Source organism: Phyllostomus discolor, chromosome 12 (genome assembly GCF_004126475.2).
Source record: "Phyllostomus discolor isolate MPI-MPIP mPhyDis1 chromosome 12, mPhyDis1.pri.v3, whole genome shotgun sequence".
Classification (NCBI taxonomy): Eukaryota; Metazoa; Chordata; class Mammalia; order Chiroptera; family Phyllostomidae; genus Phyllostomus; species Phyllostomus discolor.
The window spans coordinates 48,686,325-48,706,108 of NC_040914.2; the positions used below are offsets into that span (position 1 = coordinate 48,686,325).

Sequence of the window (19,784 nt, forward strand, 5' to 3'; positions counted from 1 at the left end):
CCCGCCCCAGTCTGCTGCAGGGATTCCTTCTCTGAGTCTTGGCTCCGTTTTCTGTTTCTTGGTCTAGAACCTGCTAGGTCTCCCTTTGACCCTCACCCCGCCACAGCGTCACGCAGGGGAGAGTGGGGGCGCTTCAACGCAGAGGCTGCCCCGTGGAGCGATAAGGCCGTTCTCCGCACACCCGGGGCGCACGGGCAGGGGCTGGGGAGGACTCCTCCGCACGGCAGCGAGCTGGCTCTCAGAGGCCACTGTCACCTGTCCCTCCGACGCTCCAGCCACCCTGATTGGAACAGGCCTAGAGGATCCGAGCCCCTCCCTGGCCCGCAGCAAGTGCCGGGTCCGGATTCTGCTGCCGCGGATGAGAATAAGGCAGATGGGCTGAGTCCGGAGTTGGAATCCTGGCTCTACCCCTCACCAGCCCTGCGGCCTGGAGCAAGTTCCCTGTGGTCTGGGGCTGGGGCTGGGGCTGGGGTGGGGGTGGGGCGGTGAGGACAGAGCCCTCTCCCTCCCAGGCGCTGAAGGTCCTTCCCAGGCCTGGACTCCAGTCCCAGCCCGTGGAGGTGTGACGGACCCATGAACCATGTCTCTCCCAGTCGCCCTTTGAGGACGCTTTGCACTGGGTGTGAGTGTGCGCACAGGCACACGCACGTGCACACAGAGGCAGCTTTCCAGACACTGGCACCCACGACGATCACCGCTCACACCTGCCACGTGCTCCCCGAGTGCCACGCCCCGCTGCTACCCCTTCACACCTGTTAACTTGTGCACGCTCCGCCACGAGCCGGGGAGGCGGGTGCGATCGCGGTCCCTATTTCACAGGCGGGAGAACCGGGGCACAGAGCGCCGTGGCCCCACGGCGAGCGGGGCCCGGCGGCCCGGGCGGAGCCGGGTCTTGACCGCAGCAGCGCTCTGCCTGGGAAACTCGCGGCGAAGCGCAGCAGCTGCTGGGGGAGCGATGAATAATTCATTTTGGCAGGGGCACGGGGCCGGAGCCACGGAGACAGCGGGGGTGGGGGGCGGCGCGCACGGATTCAGCTCCCTGGTGCGAGACGAGGCAGCCTGCCCTTAATCTGGGCCACGGGGAGCCATCGGAGGTACCGGAGCTCCACAGGGGGAGGCAGGGGAGAGGGAGAGCCCACACCTCTGGCCGGGGTCCCCTCCGGCCCTCCCCAACACGCACACACACATACGGGTGCACGCACGCCGCCCACCTTTCAGGCGGCTCCGTTTCCCTCTCCGCCACGTTTCACCTGGGCAGCCCCTCTCTGCGACGAGCAACTTATTTTGAGGAGAATTTGACAATCGTCCAAGGGTCTAAGGCGAACAGATGGCCCGTCTTAAAGGCTCGTATGTTCGCTAGTTTGCACTTCTGACAAACGGTGAGCGCACCCGAGAGCACGCCGCAAACAGCGCTGAACCAATCCTCAGAACGCGACTCGGCGGACGCACGTCATTGAAACTGGGGGTGAGTGATGGCCAAGGTTCCCTCTCCGTGCCGGCCCGGTGACGCAGACGCCCCCCCACCCCCAAGCCTGGCTGTGACGTGCGTGCATCGCGAGTCCTCCGGGGCCCCCCCCCAGCCAGCCGGCGTTCACCCCATTCACACAGACGGCGAGAAAAGGCGTGCCACATGCAAGGGACACCCCACGTTGGCGTCAGGGTCCCAGGTGCCACTGGTGGCCCCCTGGCCTGAGACAGAGCCCTGGAGCATCCTCGGGGGGGGGGGGGCCACAGCAGCCCCCCCACTGTGCAGGCACGAGCGTGAGGCCCGCCAGGCCCTGCCTCCCAGACAGCCAGACGGGCTGCCGTCTGCCACTCCGGAGCGGCAGGAAGCGCGCCTCGCACCCGCGCAGCCGGGGCGTCTGCCTCTCTGTCTCTCACACGAGCAGTTCATCCGGACCTCCTGGTCCACGGGGAGGCTCCGCTCCCAGGGAGCGGTGGGGCTGGCTTTGGGGGCGGGGTCTGTGGCAGGTGCAGGGCCCAGAGCGGCCCCGGGAGTCACCCGAGGGCGTGTGGTACACCGCATGGCCCAGACCGCTTTCGTCGGAGGGTCCCCCCCCCTCCCGAAGAGGAGAGAGAGGTTCTCCTCCCGCACCTCTGAGCCCCGGCAGGGCGTGGGTGCCTCTCTCTACACCCCTCTCCCCAGCACCCAGCAGCGCCTGGAACACAAAGACCCAACAGGCGGCCTGGCTCACGGCTCACTCTGTGAAGGAGAACACATCTTCCCTTGAGTGACTTGTGGGAGAAACCAACGTAAGAAAAAAAAAATCCCAACAAAAAATTCCCAGAGGGCCCAGTTCTGCACTTCTGTGCTTTGGAAATGAACCCCCGGAGAATAGATTATGAGGGACACAGCCTGTAAACAGAGTCCCTTCCGAGTCAGCCAGCAAAACAAGGGAGCTAAGCGTAGCTGTCCCGGGGGACAGGGGACCCGGGGCCGCCCGCCACAGCGTAGCCGGCTGGTCTGTACGCAGAGCTCAGTGGCAGCGCGAGAAGACACGGGGGGCTGTGGCTGTCGTCTCAGTGCAGGAAGATGACACCTTCCCGGCTGCTTTCAGAGCTGCCCTCCTCCACAGTGGAGGCCACGCCGGACCCCGAGTCCGGAGCTCATGGGTTGTTGCCACTGTCGCTGCTTCTCCGAGGGAAGGAGGACTCCCCGGTGGCTGGCCCCTGTGGACAGGGGACCTAGCCAACTTGGGCCTAAGGACCAAGAATCCAGGACCAAGGGCTCCCTCCTGTGACCTCAGCCCTTCCTGGGCAGGGACACTGTCCAGGCCTGTCCACCCCCTGGGGCACTGGGAAGTGCCCTCTGACCACATCAGCCAAGTGCCTACTTGGGACCAAGGCCCTGGGGGACAGCTCACCTCAAATACAAATTCAGATACCGTCCCCTGCCCTCAGAGAGCCTGAGCCAGACCCCCCTGAAAGGCCTGACTCCCCCTGACACAGCTGGGCAGGGGTCCGAGCACCCACACCGCCACGGAGCCGGAGGGGGCACCCGGGGGAGTTCTGTAGAATGAGAAGCCCATTAAAAATGGCGCTGGGTGGACGGGCTCCCTAGACGAAGTGTGGGGTCCCTCCTCCCACCTCCAAACACACCTGTGGTTCTAGCGCGGGTCAAAGCGTGCCGTGCGCACAGAGCCCCGGGGGAGACTGGGGCGTCCGCCAGTGGGGCGACGGACTCGTAGCAACCGTGGGTGAGCTAAAAGACGGGCCCCCGGAAAACCTGGCTGCGGCGGGCGGGCGGGCAGCTTCCTCTGGGGTGGGTGGCCAGCCTGGGCGGGGACCTCCAGGTCAGGGGCCGGGGCCGTCGGGCCCACCCTGCAGGTGAGTGCAGCCAGGCCAGGTGCCAAGGGCACCCCACGATCCCGGGCCCACACGTGTACACACACACACACACACACACACACACACAGTGAGTACTCCACTGCCCTAGCCCCAGCTGCCAATGACCTGGGTCCTGCTGGGCTCACGCCTCCTGGCAGTGGGGAGCGGAGAAGGTGAGTGCCTGTAGAGGGGGCCAGGGTCTCTCCTCAGGGGGCGGGACGAGGGAGAGCTGTGCTAACACTCAGGGCTCCAGCCACGCCCAGGACACACCCAGGCCCCGTCCATGGTCCTGACAGGTCCAAGCCTCAACCTCCTTCCTCCCCGCTCCCCCAAAGCCCGGCCCTTCCCACTGCCCTGGATGCTCCCCTGTAGGAGCCCTGCCCGCAGGGTGTGTCTCGTCACGCCGCAACCCTGCACCTGCACAGGTGTGCCCCCCGCACGTGCCGGCGCAGAGCCTGCGTGTGCTCAGAGCACAGCGAGGACTCTGAGATGACAGCTGGCCGGCTGTGGCAGCTGCAGCAGCGGAGCGAGCCCTCCACAGACACGGAAGAAAAGCTGGGACCCCCCCCCTCCACCGTCCTCGCCCCGCCCCGCCCCGCCCCGCCCCGCCCTGCCCGGGGCTGGAAGACACGGTGCTGAGGGCGGCCGGCCAGGCGCACGACCAGTGCCGTGGGGCTGCACCTCGGTGAGGTCCCCAAGGGTCCAATTCAGAGACGGGGTGCAGACTGGCAGGGGGTGCCCGGGGCGGGGAGTTCGAGCTCTGTGGGGACCGAGTTTCTGTTTTGCAAGGACGAACCGAGTTCTGTGGGTACATGGCTGCACCGGCCGCCACCGGACCGCACACTTCCCAACGGCCAGGACGGCGCCGTCGCTCTGGGCACTGTCACCTCCTGCAGTGCACTTGTTCACGTCAACACGCTTTATCTCGTGCTCACTTTATTTGCTCATGTATTTTATCCTGTGTACGTGTATGATGTGCATTTCACCGCAATTTTTAAGAACGATTGGGTGGGGTCCCCCAGGGAGGTGAGCAGGTGGGAGGGGAGGTGCCCGGGTGGGTCATGAGCCGCCGACCTCAGGTCTCCGGCGCAGGGCTGGAGGGACGCTGCCCAGACAGACCTGGGTGGTGAGAGGAAGCCGGCGGAGGCCTCTCGGGACGGGAATGGGCTGCAGCATCCCAGGGGGGCAGGGGGCGGGGGACCGAGCCACCTGCCAAGTGCGCTCACAGGCACCCCCACGCAAGACGTCCTCCGCCTCCGAGCTGGGCGGGGCTTCCTCTGCGAGCCCAAGTGCCCAAGTCCCCGAGTCCGGCCACGGTCAAGGGCACAGCGCCCAGGCCCAGGGACAGGCTCTGCAGCTCTCACACCCGCCGGACAGAGGAGCCCGGTTCTCTCCGCCCCTGCGGCTGGACAGGTGGGAGGCCCACCTACGGACAGTACACATTTTGCCATGTTAGGGGGGAAAAACAAAGACACCGGGAGAACATTTTCCCCTCGAAATTTTCGAGAAGTTTTCAGGCCTTTAGGACTTTAAATATTGACTCACGAAAACCTGATGAGACCACACAGCTCCACGTGGAGCCCTCGGTTCCCACCAGCCACACGCCAGGGCGGCCGCCGGCGGCCGGGGCAGATGCTGGGAACCGAGGTCACACGGCCACTGATGACATGGACACACGCATGCTCGGGCGCCTGAACCGCCCCGGAGCTGTTCGGTTTTACAGAAGATGTTCCCGACCTTGCCCTTGCCCCCTCCCACGGTCCTCCGAATCTCCCCTGGCGAGAAGAGTTCCCTGCGTCCGTGACATTTCTGAAGGGTGGGCCCCTGGTGATGCTCTGTCTGGCAGATATTCCGAGGGTGGTCCCTCAGAAATCACGGCCCATTGCCCCCCCAAATGGCTTCCAGAGCCCACACGGCCCGGCCCCCTTGCGGACAGCCCCCGGCTGGCAGACCCCCAGCCACAGGGCCCGAAGCTCTTGTGGGGGGGGCGGGGGGGGACCTAATTTGCTGTGATGGATTGTGTGCACGCACCAGTGAGCACGAGTGCAGCTGAGGCCGCTTACACTAATGACTGGGACGGTTCTCGTGAAAACACGTGGGTGTGCACCCTGGCCGGTGCGGACAGGGAGTCCAGTGTGGCTCGTAGCAGCGGGCGAAGGACCCCCAGTGCCCAAAAAGGCCGGCTGCTCGCTCCTCAGAGCTGTTCCCACCGACGCGGCTGGACGACTGTGCCCTCCCACCCCCCGCAATGCCTTGTCTGCCCCCCTCGCCCTGCACCCAGCTTCCAGACAAACTGGGGGCACAGCGTCACCGCCCACCGCCACCCCACCGCGACCCAGTGGGCATGCCCCGCGCTTCCCCCCACCACCAGGCAGAACTCGCTGGTGTCCAGGAGGCTGAAGAGCCCAGGCTGGGCTGCCGCCCTTCGTACGGGGTCCTCACGCCTTGCCGCCCGGCCCCGAGTTACTGATGAAGACACGGAGGCCAAAGAAGGCGGAGCCGCTTGCTGAGCGGTAGAGCTGCTCAGAGGTGGCACGTGGTTTGAGCCCAAATGGCCCTGTGCTAAGGCTGTCTCCGCCCCCTCACTGCCCCCCGCTGGGCCCCACCACCTCCTGGTGCCATTGAATGGAGACACCAGACTGGACCCGTCACCCGCCCTCGCCCACCTCCCAGCGCCCACTGAACGTCACTGTGGCCCCGGACGAGCCCCGGCCAGCCCCCGTCTGACTTTGTCTGCAGTCCCGGAGCAGAGCGAGGGGCCACGCTGGTGACCCACGGGCCAAAACAAGGTCCCGCCACCACTGCTCTGTGCTCTGCGCCGGCCCCGGCCCGCCTGCCCCCCCAAAACCCCCACAGCGAGTGCAACTCGCGGCTGCTGACTGGAGCTCCTGAAATGCCAGCTTGCATTTCTCTTCATTAATTTCTTTCTAAATGTCATTAGTAATTGCTCTTGCTCGACCAAAGAGCGCGGTGCAGGCCTCCACCGAGAGCACCCCAGCCACGCCAGGCCCGGCGGCCCGGCCAGGGGCGGCCAGCCAGCTCCCAGCAGGCTGGGGAGAGAGGCTGCGGTGCCGAGAGGCAAAGCAGGGGGTGCCTGGAACGTGAATGGGGCCCCGAGACAGAGAAGAGCCTGCCACGGTCTCAGGCCAGGCGCTCCTGGCTCAGACCCGGGCTCCGCCGCTGCCTGGCTGTGCCTCCGCCTCCCCATCTGCAAGGTGGGGAGGGGAACAGCACCGGCCTCATAAGAGGGTCCCAAGGGTAAGACAGGGTAAGAAGGACAGAGGGCACCCCACAGCGCCTGGGGGGCAGGTGGTGGCGTTCTTTAGTCCCAGCAGGGCAAGTTCCGCCTAGCCACTCACCAGCTGCGTGACACGGTACTGAGTCTCCCATCTGTGAACGTGAGATAGCAACGTCACATCCATGCTATCCCCACCCCTGCCCCCACCCCCAGGAAGACCCCCTGGGGCCAGGCGTTCCCACCGGGACTCGCCAGCGGAGGACAGAGCGTCTCAGAGACAAGGCCACACACCCACGTCGCCGTGACAGCAAGAAGCAGCTGAGAACCACCCACCCCTGGGCCCCCAAGGCCCCCCGCCCCCCCCCGCCCTGTGGCACCACAGCATTATCAGCCTCTGGTCTGAGTCGGGGGTGGGGGTGGGGGCGGGGCTTTGCGTGGTGTGGAGCTCTGGGAGCCGTGGACCCACACGGCCCCTATGGTTCCGGGTTCGATCTTGGTTTCCAAGAAACTGAAGGCATTTGTGCCGGCCGGGGTGATGCCGGCGAGGGGCCGGGCTCGCGCACGCACGCGGGCTCCGGCTGGAGGCTCCTGGCAGCTCCCCCGCACCCATCTGTCGCGATGGCACGCTGCCCCTCTGAAGCGGCTGGCCCCCCGCCCGGGGGCATGAGCGGCGGGCTCCGCTGGGCAGACGGGCAGCCTGAGGCCGGTTCCAAGTGCCACCTCTGCCCGGAGCTGGGCCTTGGGGGCAGCCCCCTCCAAGTCCCCACCTGGGCCTCTGCACACTCCACCGCGCAGGCCGGCACGGGGAGGGGTCCGCCGCGCTCCCCGGGAGCCGTGAGGCCCTCGGGCGTCCTGGAACCCCTGCCTGCCCGGATGGGGGGCCTGCCCTTTACCCGACAGTCCCCTGCGAACCCGCGGCCTTGGCCTCGGGGCTATGCACACAGAGACCAGTGCCCGGGTGCCCGCGTCCACCGCCCAATCACTCTAGCAGCCGCATGACCCTGGGGAGCCTCGGCCTACCTCTGTGACACGGAGGTCATAGGATGCCACACTCCGGGGTCACCGTGAGGGCTCAGAAGCCCGCGCACGTGCAGAGGCAGCGCCAGGCTCCCGGGAGACCCTCGGGAAACACGGCCTCGTGTCCACTGCGTGGGGCTGAGTGGCTCAGGCCTGAGTCCCGGGCCTGGGAAGGACAGAGGGCCGGGGCAGTGCCCACCCGAGTCTTTCCCCCAGGGGGCCCAGCTGTCCCAGGAAGCGGGAGTGGTAAGAGACGGTGACGAGGCTGACGACATGTTCCTGAGCACACAGGACAGGGCCAGGTGACACAGGGAGGGACAAAGGTCCCGGCCCCCTGCGATGACATGGGGGCCAGATCGAGCCCAGCAGTTGAGTTACATTTTGCAGTGTGATAGCGGTGCGCCGGGATGCTACAGCGCCATCACTGAGTTACAGTGTATCAACCGTAACAGCCACTCCTTCTGGTCTTCCACCGAGTGCTGCTCCTCTCCCTGCAACTCTCGAGGGGCTCAGGCCTCCGTGTGTCCCGGGCCCCCGCACACGCTGGCACACGCGGGGGCTCAGGCATCACGGGCCGGCCACACTGCGCACGCCCACGCACGACGGACTGAAGGGACGCGTCCACGGAGACGTGCACCGGCGGCCGACCGCGCCCAGGCCACAGCCACGGGGACAGCGGTGGCGGCAGTGGGGCTGCCGCCTTTTCGGGGCCCACGGCCTCCAGGCCCTGAACACACACAAGGAATCGCCCCCCGTCTGCTGAGGCCCGGAGAGCACGCCAGACTTGCTCCAGCTCACCGAGTGGCTCGGTAGCGGGTCTGGGGTTTGACGTCAGGCCGCCCGCCCGCGGCGTGGGCACCACACGCCACGGGCACCACACGCCGCACCCCGCAGCGCTGCCATGTTGAACGGAAGTTGAGCTGCGCTGGCTCGGGACTCCTGCCCCAGCGGGCGAGGGGGTAGCACAGAGGGACTGTACCCTGAAACGTGCCCCCTCACCCTCAGGAAAGCTTCCTTGCCCAGTGGCTCGCACACGTCATAGCCTCTCTGTCTGTGCGAGCAACAGCCCGAGGCGGCAGGCCCTACCCCATTCTACAGATGAGCAAACCGAGGCCAGAGAAGTGCGAATGCCAGGAACAGAGGATAACGGGGCGGGGGTGGGCGGTCTGGGGAAGACCCCGCTGCTGCCGTCACCGGCACCTCCCCTCGCCCCCTGGGCCGGGCCCAGCGGCCCCGGTCTCCCCGCGGCGGTGGGCGATGCACACCGGCTGCCTGTCTTCGGAGCCGGAAGGCGGGCGACGCTGCTGCTCGCGGAGAGCTCAGCCAGAGAGTCAAATGCTAAGTGTGTGCCTAGAGCGCTTCCCACTTTTAATTATTACCAGTTATAATTATCCGGCCGGATCTGGCGGCGGCAGCAGCACAAAGGAGCCAGGAAACCAGTGCCTCGGTTGCCCGTCCTACAGGGCCCGGAGCTCGGGAAGGGCCCTGGCGCGTGCAGCGACGGCCCCTGCCTGCCCTCCTGCCCCGCTTGTGGCCTCCTGCCTGCTCGCCTGCTCTCCGGGAACTGAGGGGGAGACGTGGTGAAACACCTGGGGGTGGTGGATGGATGGGTGGGTAGGTGGATTAGGTGGGTGGATGGATAGGTGGGTGGGTGGAGAAGGGGATGGTGGATGAATGAATGGATTGGGTGGGTGGGTGGGGGTAGACAGATGGATGGATTAGGTAGGTGGGTAGGTGGATGGATGAATGAATGGATTGGGTGGGTGGGTGGATGGATGGGGGTAGTTGGGTAGATGGATGGATAGGTGGGTGGGTGGGTGGATTAGGTGGGTGGGTAGAGAGGTGGATGGTGGATGAATGAATGGATTGGGTGGGTGGGTGGGGGTAGACGGATGGATGGATGGATGGATTAGGTAGGTGGGTAGGTGGATGGATGGTGGATGGATGAATGAATGGACTGGGTGGGTGGGTGGATGGGTGGGGGTAGACGCATAAATGGATGGGTGCATAGGTGGGTGGGTAGATGGGCGGCAGGTGGAGTCTTCACCCTCCAAAGACTCAGGTGAGAGCGGGCACTCGGGAGGAGATGCAATTCCAACCCGCACTGGCCGAGGGGCCAGGGGTTGAACCCGGGGCTGGAGAAGCCGGAGGACAAAGGGTCCCCGAGGGGTTCTCAAAGAGGGGACCCGAGAAGGGAAGGGCATTCAAGCTGAAGGACCAGCAGACGCAGGTGCGTCCTGGAGGCCCCCGCCTCGGAGCGGCCAGACCAGAGCTGCCCACCCCTCCAGCCCCACTGCCCTCGCCTCTGTTCCTGGGACACCCCAAACCCGTCTGCACCTCTGAGCCTTGGCACCGGCCGCTCCCGTTTCCTGGAAGAACCCTCAGCCCCGGCCCACCGAGGGGCTGGCTCGTTCTCCAGCTTCAGGACTCAGCTGGACATCCGGTGTCCTCTCGCCCTCGCCCCGGCACACACACACACACACACACACACACACACACCCCTCCATCCCAGCACAATGTGAGGTGCCCTTCGCGCTGGCGCCTCCCGCCCAGGGCCAGCTCTGCGACAGCCGGCCTGCGGTCTCCCTGCTCGCCGCCACACCCAGGCCCCGGGGTAGCGCCCGCAGCGGGGTCTCAGTAAAGACTGTTTCATAAACCTGCATGGAGGGAAGGGGTCGGACCCAGTGCTCTCAGAGGCTGGGGAGACAGCAAGCACCCCAGGGGAGCTCCGGGCCCCTCTCCTGGCCGCGCGCCGGCACCCATCTGCGGGGCAGGGCCCCGCGGGGGAAGGCCTCGCTCTGCTTGTGATCGATGGCAGTCACTCAGCTGGACGCGGCAGGCCTGGGCACGCACAGGCAGGCGGCGGGAGCTAATCCTCTAAACACAGCCGCGCGGGGCCGCTGGCCGTTTCGCCGCCCCGGGCCACTCGGGAGGCGCTCCCTGCAGCCGCCGGTTTGTCGTGGAGGGCGTCCAGCCCGCCAGCACCCCGGCCCGGCGCCATCACCGAGAGCTGCAAGACGCTGCAAGTACTGGAGGCCAGAAGGGCCCCGTCTCTGGCTCCGGCCTCCCTGTGACAGGGCTCAGCGGGTCCCAAGGGTCTGGAAGGGGCGTGTGTGTGGGGGTTGGTGGGGGGCACAGGCAGCTGGGCGCCGCCAGCACCAGGAACCTGAGGTGCTAGGGGGGCCCCGTCTCCACCACGGGACTGGACCCCCCTTCTCCCGAAGCCTGGCCCCAGCAGAGCTCACACCCTCAGGCTCCAGCCCAGCACCCTCAGCTCCCAGGCCCGGCTCCGCAGAACGGGCCCCGGCGCTCCCACCCGGGCCCGCCCGCCGGAGGCTCCTCCGCGTCCCCCGCCGCCGCCGCTGCGCGTGCTACCTGCTTGGCCCAACTACTAAAATAGCTCCTGGTCCCCTGACATGAAGGCTTTTTCTGGTTCAGCACCGCAGGTCTCGTTCCGATCCACCCGCTCGTGCCAACGGCAGTTCCTGTCAGCGTCGGGGGGCTCCCGGGTGCCTCGGCGGCCAAGGCAGTGCGGCCCCTGCCCTACGCCAGTGACCTTGGGCAAACCTCGTAGCCTCTGGGAGTCTCGAGCCCCGAGTCTGAACGTGGAGATGAGAGTGCCGACTTCGCGGGAGACCAGGGCTGGCACACAGGAGGGACCCACCCCGGGGTGGCGGTGTTCTGTTCCTTGTCTGACTGACCTTGGGGGGTCCTGTCCACCAGGCCAGGGGCCGGCCTGTGCTCGGTGCCGCCCCCCTCGTGGCTCTCTCAGAGAGGGGAGGAGGGATGACCCCGTGCCCAGTGTCTGCGGCCCCAGAGGCACCCACGGGGACTCGGAGACAGCTGGGCTGCACAGGCAGAGCCTGCCCCCCACCCCCCAGGCCTGCCCACCCTTGGCAAGGGGCCCACCGGGCCCCGGGCCCCGGGCCTTCCCCTGCTCAGGCCCGAGGCTGGAGCTGCCAGGCCAACGGTCCTGACAATGTTGAACTTGGTGGTTCACAGGGTTCTCGCGCCCCCAACCAAACCAGCACACTGCCCTCCCCAGAGACCCGGGCACAGCAGGGGGACACGGGGTCCAGAGAGTGGGCGGGGCCAGAGCGCCCGGAGACCTGGAGGAGGGGAGACTCACAGGCCCCGCCTCTGCCTGGTCCACCCGCCTCACCTCTGCCCAGGACTGTCCGGGACACGCGGCCATGGAAGGCCGTCTCGAGCGCCGGTCCCGGCACGCGAACTGGCCCGCCCGCCGCAGCCTCGGCGGGAGGACCACGACGACTCCCATGGCTGGGGAGCCCTCCGCTCGAAAAACGCAGAAAATTGCTACCCGAGTTACTTAACGAAAGCCATTATTTGCATAGATTTGGCGTTGTCGCAACGCTTCCACGTTTTAAGTGGTCTGTAATTAAAATCATTAATTGCAGAAAATAGTGACTCGTTAAGGCTGTAATTTAGTGAGGTTCTCGGCACTTGAGGATCTGCCTTCGAGGTTGGCGGGGTGACCCAGGGACCCGCCGGCTCCCAGGAACCAGCTGCAGCCCAGGGGCGTGGAGGTGCCGCCGAGTCGGAGGGGGCCGCCGTGCCCAGACCTCCGCACTCGGGTGGGCCCCAGGCACGGCGGCGCCAACAGAACTGGAGAAAGGCAGCCCCAGAAGCCCGCCTGGGACAGCCCCAAAGCCATCGAGGGGGGCAGGCCCCTGTCCTGGCACATCCGGGATGACTCGAATCCCAGGTTTCAGTAAATCACGGCTTCTGTGCGCGCCCGGGTTTAAGGGAGGCTGTGGAGCTGGGCTATAAAAAGCTCCAGGTGTCTGGGGATCCGGGGCCTATTTCGGTAGCTGGGCCAGGCAGGTGCGGCAGGTGGGAGGTAGGTGAGGCCGCGTGCACAGCCAGCGCATGAGCGAGGAGGCTCCCTGGACGGCCTGCCAATCGGGCACTGACACGAGGCCCCCTCTGGTCACATGACCCGGGGACAGCCAGCAGGCCCCTCCCCGTCCCCAGCACAGAGGTGCACGCTCAGTTTAGGATCCTTGGGCCCAGGGTGGCCCTTTGGCAGTGGCAGCCCCGCTCGGGGCCTGGGTCCGTACAGCTGGGTCCTTAGCTGTGCCCCACACCGTGGGGGACACAGGGCTGCTGACCGCGCAGACAGGACAGCCCAGGCCTGGCTCTGGGGCGGCTGCGGCGCGGTAACAGGTCTGCCCTGCAACCAGCCACGCAGCTGTGCCCCTTCAGCCCCAAGAGAAACACCGTGGCTGTCCCCCGCCCCCCATGACCCCCTGACTTGGCTCTGGCTACGGTGGCCTCAGCCTCGCCCAGGAGGGCGGGTGGGCTGCTAAGCAAAGGGGCGGCTCGGGTAGGGGCCGGGAAGGGTGGCTTCCGTGGGCGCAGGCGCACCCCGTGGGCCAGGGAGGCGCTGACAGAAGCCGGCCGGCCCCTCCCTCCAGCCCAGGGCAGGATGGCCCTCCTCCCCCTTTGCACCAGGGCAGGGCGGCCACAGGACCCGCTCGGGCTGGGTCGGCGGGAGGCGCGGAGGGGGGCGTCGTTTCCCTGGGGGAAGCTTGGGGCCGGGGTGCGGCGCCCCAGCTCCCCTTTCTGCCGGTCTCGGTGACCCGGGGACGTGACTCGGGGTGGACTTCCCCGGGCCCAGGCCCCCGCAGGAGGGTGGGGGGCAGAGTCCCGCCCCGCCGTCTGCCTGGACACAAACCGTGAGCGACGCAGGTCCCTGCCCCTTGAAGACACACACGGAGAGGGAGGGTGCTGGTCGCCGCAGCAAACCCGCGCCTGGGTCCCACTGAACGTGGCGCGACCTCACTCCGCGGTGTTTCGGCGGGGCTGTGTGTCCCCGTGGTCCTTCTGTGGGGGGGGTGTTCTGCTGTGGGCGTGGCATTCCTCGGCGTGTCTGTCCTGCTACCTTTGAAAACGCTGTGTGTGTGTGTGTGTGTGTGTGTGCACACGCGTGAGGAGACTGCACGGGGAACCATGTGTGTGGGGGACACTCCGGTTCACCCACAGTGTGCATGTATGATGTTTCTGTGGGCGTGGGCGCTATTTCTGGGCGGGTGAGCCGCCTCTCCAGTGTTACAAGGATTTCCTGCAAAACCCAGTGGGTGACGAGGTGGTTTTGCCTGGACATCTGTGTTCGGAATGCAGTGACAGGTGGGACGGGATGCCGAGGGGAGTGGCTACAGGTGCCAAACCCCCCCTTCACAAGGGCCCCTCAGCTACAGCCGGCCCCGGGTGGGGGGCGGAGGAGCTGGTCAAGGCCGTTGCACCCTGTCTGGGGGCCCCATCTCTGGGCCATTGGTGGCATCCCTTCCTCTGAGTCGGGGCCCAGCTGCCATCCCCCGCCTTCCCGTGTCTGGGTCCTGGGCACAGGTGGAGGCTCCAAGGCCCCAGACCCAGGTCCTGGCTGCACGTCGCCCTGGACCAGCCACAGACCAGAGCTCCGGCGAACTTCACCTCGCGGCATCAGTGGGCAGCCGGGATCCCAGGCAGGGAGGGGCTTGCCATAGAGACGCCCCAAACGTGAGCCTCGGACCCTGCTCCCCGGGCCCCACTCAGCTCCCCTGGAAATGCGGGGCCAGCAGGGGCTCCTGCACGCCAGCTGGGCAGGAGGGCAGCCTTGGGCTCCAGACCCACAAGCCACGCCCAGGCGCCTGCCTCTCTTCCTGCCGGGGCGGGCGGAGGACAGGCCCCAGCACCCTGACCACGCCCCCCCCCCCCCCTCCCACCGGCGAGCACGGCGGGGCGTGCCGCGGCCCAGCGCACTGACCTGCAGCTCCGTCTGGAAGAAGAACTTCTGTGGGCACTGCGAGCAGTCGTAGATCTTGTCCTCCTGCCCGTGCACCGCGAAGATGTGCTGCTGCAGCTTGTTGGCCTGGACGAAGACTGGGGACGGACACGGTGTCGGGCGTCAGGCGGGGCCCCGGGGACACCGGCCCTGACGCCCCGCCCCCCCTGAGAGCTGCCTAGCTGCTCCCAAGCGGGGCCCGCCCAGTGTGGGCGCAGCCGGCCAACCAGCGGGCTCCTGGGAGCCGGGGGGCGGAGCTCTGCCGCGCACGGGCTGTGCAGCACTGGGGGTCACTGAACCTCCCCAGGCTTGCGTCCTCATCCGAAAAACGGGGGCCTGCCGCTGCCTGGGCAGCTGGAGGACCACTCGGGTTCACGTGACAAACGCGTGAACGCTGTGGCACAGGACTGGCCCAGCGAACACTGCCGTCTGCCAGGAGCCCCCTGAATCAGCACAGGCCTGCGAGGCGGGCACTGCTGTTGTCCCCATTCTACAGAAGAGAAGACCAAGGCACGGGGAACAGGAAGCGCCTTGGCCCAGGTCCCCCTGTGAGGAGGAGGCAGGGCTGGGGTTTGCACCGAGGAAGCTCAGCGCGGTGTCTGGTACGAGACGGCGCTGGGTCAACACGTGCTGTTAACGCTGGTCGTCGAGGTGCTGCCCGTGTCCTCGGATCCCCGCCCAGGGGCCCCGGGCCCCAGCCCCACCAGCCCAAGGAGTGTGACCGTGACCGATGGGGGGGCTCCTGCGATCGAGCTGGGACGAGACCCTGAGGGGTGTGGGTGTGCGGGAGGGTGCCCACAGTGCAGCCCCCCTCAGGCCTGTCGCCGAGTGGGTCTTGGCCCCGGTGGCAGGAGCCCAGGCCCCGGGGGCACACGGGAGGCGGCTGTGGAGCAGCTGTGAGTCTGGGAGGTGAGCACTTCTGAGCTCCCCTCCCGGCGGGCACCCTCCCCAGGGCGGGCGTCCTGCCGTGGCAGACGGCAGATGTTGGGGGCGGCGGGGGACAGCCAGGCTCCCCCACGCACACCGGCTGCCATCTGGGCAGCAGGAGGGGCCGGCAGAGGCCCCGAGACCGGCCTCAGGCTGGGGCAGCCGCTTGCCTGGGCTGGCGGCCAGGCTGGGGGCTGGCATAGCTGCCCCTGACCCCTAGCCTGGAGCACCGTGGGACGAAACGTGGGCTGGGCTGGGCCAGGCAGGAGGGGCACCAGGGGGGTGCCAGGAGGGGTGTAAAGGGAGAGCCCGCTGGTGCTGGGCTGGGCTGGAGGCTCAGAGGCGAGCCTGGAGCCCCCACCACCAAAACGGAGAGCGAGGCTGGGTCTGCAGAGGGCTCGCAGCAGCGGAGTGGCGTGGGGGGAGGCCCAGGAGAGGGGGCCCCCTCACCCGTCCTGGAGGAGAGGCTAGAGGGCACGGGGTGGGACACGCACCAGGCCTGCCCCAGGCAGGCAGGACAGTGAAGCTGGGGACCCCCGGGCCTCCCCGAGAGCCCAGGAGCAACACTGAGGTCCCATGCACCCCCCCCCACCAGCCCCTTACCTGTGAAGCACACGGGGCACTTGAAGGTCCCGCCCATGCCCTCGAAGCTGTGCTCGATGAGGTGGCAGAGCAGCTTGGCCGGGGAGTCGAACATCTGGTTGCACAGCTTGCACTCGTGGTTGATGCCTTCCTCTGCAAGGGACCGGCCGGGACAGTCAGCCACGCGGCACCCAGCATCCCGGCGGCAGCCGCGCCCCGCACACCCCGGCCAGCCCGTCCCGATCCCCAGAACCAGGGCTGTCGGGGACCTCGGATGCTGAGACCCATCCCAGCCCCAGAGGGTCCGGCCACCCCCAGGCTTACAGACCCCAGGGGGCCGGCCCCCCGGAGCTGGCACTCGAAGGCATCCTTGTCTGGGACTGGGTCTGCCTGGGGAAGGGGGTCTGCCTGGGGGAGGGGGTCCAGCCGGGACTTTATAAAAAAACCAACAGAACGTGCACTGAGCGTGTGCTGCGTGCCGGCCCTCTGAGCTGGGGATTCTGGGGGGAACCGAACAGATCATACATTCCCCCCACCCTAGGCACACGGATGACAGACGATGGTGACCAGCATGTCACGGTGCCGGGAGGGGCCGTGGGGACGCGGGAGCCTCGGGTGAGCCTGAGAGGGGTTGGGAACGGAGGCGGGGGGGACAGGGCGACGTGAGGCCAGAGGGGACATGGGGGCGCACGCGGCAGAGGGCCTTTGGCCGCTGGAGGGGTTCACTCTGTGAGGGGCGAGCACAGAATGCAGTGAGTTGCTCGTTTTAAATGTTTTTCGAAGATGGTGCACCCCGTCCCATAGTCACGGGGCAGACACCCCGTCCTGCCTCCAGACCGGAACACAGCCCCGCCTTCCCACCCGGGAGCTGCGTGACGTCAGACGCCCCCTCCACGGCTCCCAGGGAAGACAGCCAGCCAGCCCTGGGCCCCAGCGTCACCCCCACACCGGGAGCCGAGGTCCTGCCCCCGCCCGGAGTTAGCAGGGCAGAGTTCAAGTCCTGGCTTCTCCCAACCGCGTGATCCGAGCGTCAGTCCGTGCTAGTAGATAAGGGGTCACCCGAGTCCCCAGTGCTGAGAGGGGACGGAAGGGGCTGGCACCGATGACCGGGTGGCCCGATGGTCAGGCGGCAGCGGGGGGGTGGGGGGGGGAGCGCCGGAGAATCACACCAGGTCAAATGTCACACGGTCCAGGGTTGGAACCCAGCTCTGCCGCTTACTGTGTGGCCTTGGGCAAGCTGGGAAACCTCTCTGTGCCCCCGTTTCCTTCTTCCCAAAGCCTCGCAGTGGCCTTCCTCACCGCGGCACCCCTGCCACAGCGGCCCAACCCCAGGGCAGCGGCACCGAGCGCAGGCGAGGACTCGGAGCAACGGCAGCCTCGGCCGTGGCTGGTGGGTGCCACGGGGTGCGGCCATCAGGGAGGGCAGTTCGGCGGTTCCCACCACACGGTCCAGCCACCGCGCTCCTCCGTATCCACCCGCAGGAGCCGGAAACGCGTGTCCACGCGAACACCTGTGCACAGGTGCACACAGGTGCTTTTAGCAAATTCACTCCTAGCTGCCGAACCCCGGAAGCAGCAGGGGTGCCCGCTGGTTGAACGAGTAAACCAACGGACAGTGGGACACCCGGACGACGGAACAGGGCTCAGTGCGGAAAGGAGACGGGCTACCGGGACCTGGGGGGACCTCCAGGGCACACCCCTGAGTGCGGGAAGCCTGCCTGGAAAGGCCACAGCCACACCGGTGGCTGCAACTAGGTGACCCTCTGGGAAACTGTGGACACGGGGTGGGGGGCGAGATCCGAGGCCACTGGTCGGGGGTGGGGGGGACCGCCGAGCACAGAGGGTGTTCGGGGCAGTGGGGCCGGCCTGTGCCCCGAGACGGCGGGTCCGAGTCACTGCCCAGGTGCCCACACCTACGGGAGGCGTGGCCCCTCCCCCAGGCAAACGCTGGGCTCCAGGTGAGGCTGGTGTGTTGTAGGCAGTCTGTGTTTGCAAATGGCAGAAATGCCAGAAATGACATGTGGCACCGGTCACGGGGGAGGCCGTGCATGTGCAGAAATCTCAGCAGCTTCCTCCTCTCCCGGTTCCCGTAACCCTAAAACCGCTCTAAAACAGAACGTCTTTTTTTGGGAAAGTCGCACCGCCCCCCGGAATAGTTTTCCTGTTACAGTTGATGTGAGAACTAAGGAAGCTAACAACGTGGATAATTCAGAGGAAGAAGAGGGGTTTCCACCACCCAGCAAGGGCTCCGGAGTGTGTGTGGCCGGTTCTGTCGCTGTCCGTGAGGATATTATCTGGGACAGCCAAGGACGCGGGCCCCTCGGGCGTCCCCAGGGAACCCGCGTCACCAAAGGCACCAGGTGCTCCAACTTGCCCTCCAAGGCAGGAATGAGGGAGCAGAGGGCTCTGCCACGGGCAGGACAGGGGCGCAGATGGGCTGGGGCTCCCGGCCAGTCCCCGGGGCCCCCGGCCCTGGCCAGGGCTGGCACAGACCGCAGGCGGCCCCCCGCCCCAGCGGCACCGCCACACGTGCACATGCTGGGGGGCCTGCCCCACATAGCCCCCTGGCTGGAATCTGCCGGGTGTCTGTCGTGCCCCTGGAGCCCCGGCAACTAGGCCACGTGCCCCCGGCAGAGACGCCAGCAGCTCTCCCGCATGCGCCGGCGGCGGGGAAGGGGCGCGTTGGCAAGTTTAGGGACGCGGGGCGGGCCCGGCACGCTCGCCACACAGGCCCCACGCACGTCCTCCGCCTCCCCGGGGGACTGTCATCGTAATTAGAGCTGGCCTCCAGCGTGGGGGCTGCCTCTGAGACCCCCAGCGCACCCCCCGCCCCACAAACAATGCTCCTCCGAGCCCCGTGGAGCACAGACTCGAGCAGTGAGCGAGCCAGCGCACGGACGGAGGACAGACGGCACCTTTACATCCATCCATCTGGCCGCCCTGGAGGAGCACTCGGGCGCCTCTCGGGCCTCAAGGAGGCAGAGGGGGTGTGACTCGCGGCAGCCGTACGGAGGTTCCCGCGACCGTTTATCATGTACGTTTATCACGTGAGCTGGATCTCAGGATTAACCCCGCTTGCTGGAAAACCGCATTTCCGGGGAAGGAGAAAAGCCAGCGTGGACCGTCGGACCTCGGGCTGAGTTGGCACAGCCTGCCGGGGCGGCGCTCGGACGCCCTCCCCGCCCTGTGAATCCCGCCCGCCCGCCCGCACACCTCCTCCAGGTGGCCTCCCCGAGGGTGCCAGCGCCCTCGGCTGCCCCTGGCTGGGCAGGACGAGCCGGATTCGTCTGTTTCTTCGGGGTCCTTCTGACCCCGGCAACCGGGCTGTGGCCTTCTCCTCCTCAGGCCCCTGAAACACCACGTCCCACCGGGGGCCCCAGCACAGGCTCGGGAAGCACTGGTGGAGGAGAGGTGCCCCTTGAGGGCCCTGTCCCCCTGCCCGACCAAGTAGCCCCCCCCCTGCCCGGGCTGAGATGGGAATGGAGCCGGGCCGCCCGTCTGAGTCACCGACCCCGGAGGACAAAGGCGGCTCCTGCGACTTGTTAATCAGAGAAACCAGGGCCCGCCGTCACTTTCTCTCCAACGGCCGTGTGCCATCAGCGGGTCCCCCCGATTCACAGACGCCACCATGCCCTGCACCCACGTTCATAAATACGCGCACAGTCAGGCCGCCAGCGCTGCAGCCGGTTCCGGGCCGGGCAGCCACGAGTTCCGGGCTAGAGAGATCAAGGGCCCTCCAGACAGCCCCGCCCAGGGCCGCTGGCCCCTTTCCCCCCCCCCCCCCCCCCCACCTGGGAGTGTCAACCCCGGGGAGACGGGAGAGGGGAAATAAAACCAGCAGACGTGGAAGTGAGGGGCAGGACTAACGCTGTGGGGCCCCCCAGACTGGGGACTCGCCGCCCATCCCCA

At 67.3% G+C, this 19,784-nt stretch overlaps 1 protein-coding gene across 2 annotated transcripts in view; it reads right to left on the reverse strand.

Annotated features, from left to right (window-relative positions):
* Nucleotides 1–19,784, reverse strand: part of ZNF423 (zinc finger protein 423) — a 247,992-nt gene that overhangs the window by 4,384 nt on the left and 223,824 nt on the right. For both annotated transcript variants that reach the window (XM_028534786.2, XM_036013513.1), the window contains 2 exons: nucleotides 15,897–16,028; nucleotides 14,349–14,464 (listed from right to left, as the gene is read on the reverse strand). In XM_028534786.2, the coding sequence (XP_028390587.1) occupies nucleotides 14,349–14,464; nucleotides 15,897–16,028 (248 nt within the window). The remainder of the gene's footprint in view (nucleotides 1–14,348; nucleotides 14,465–15,896; nucleotides 16,029–19,784) is intronic.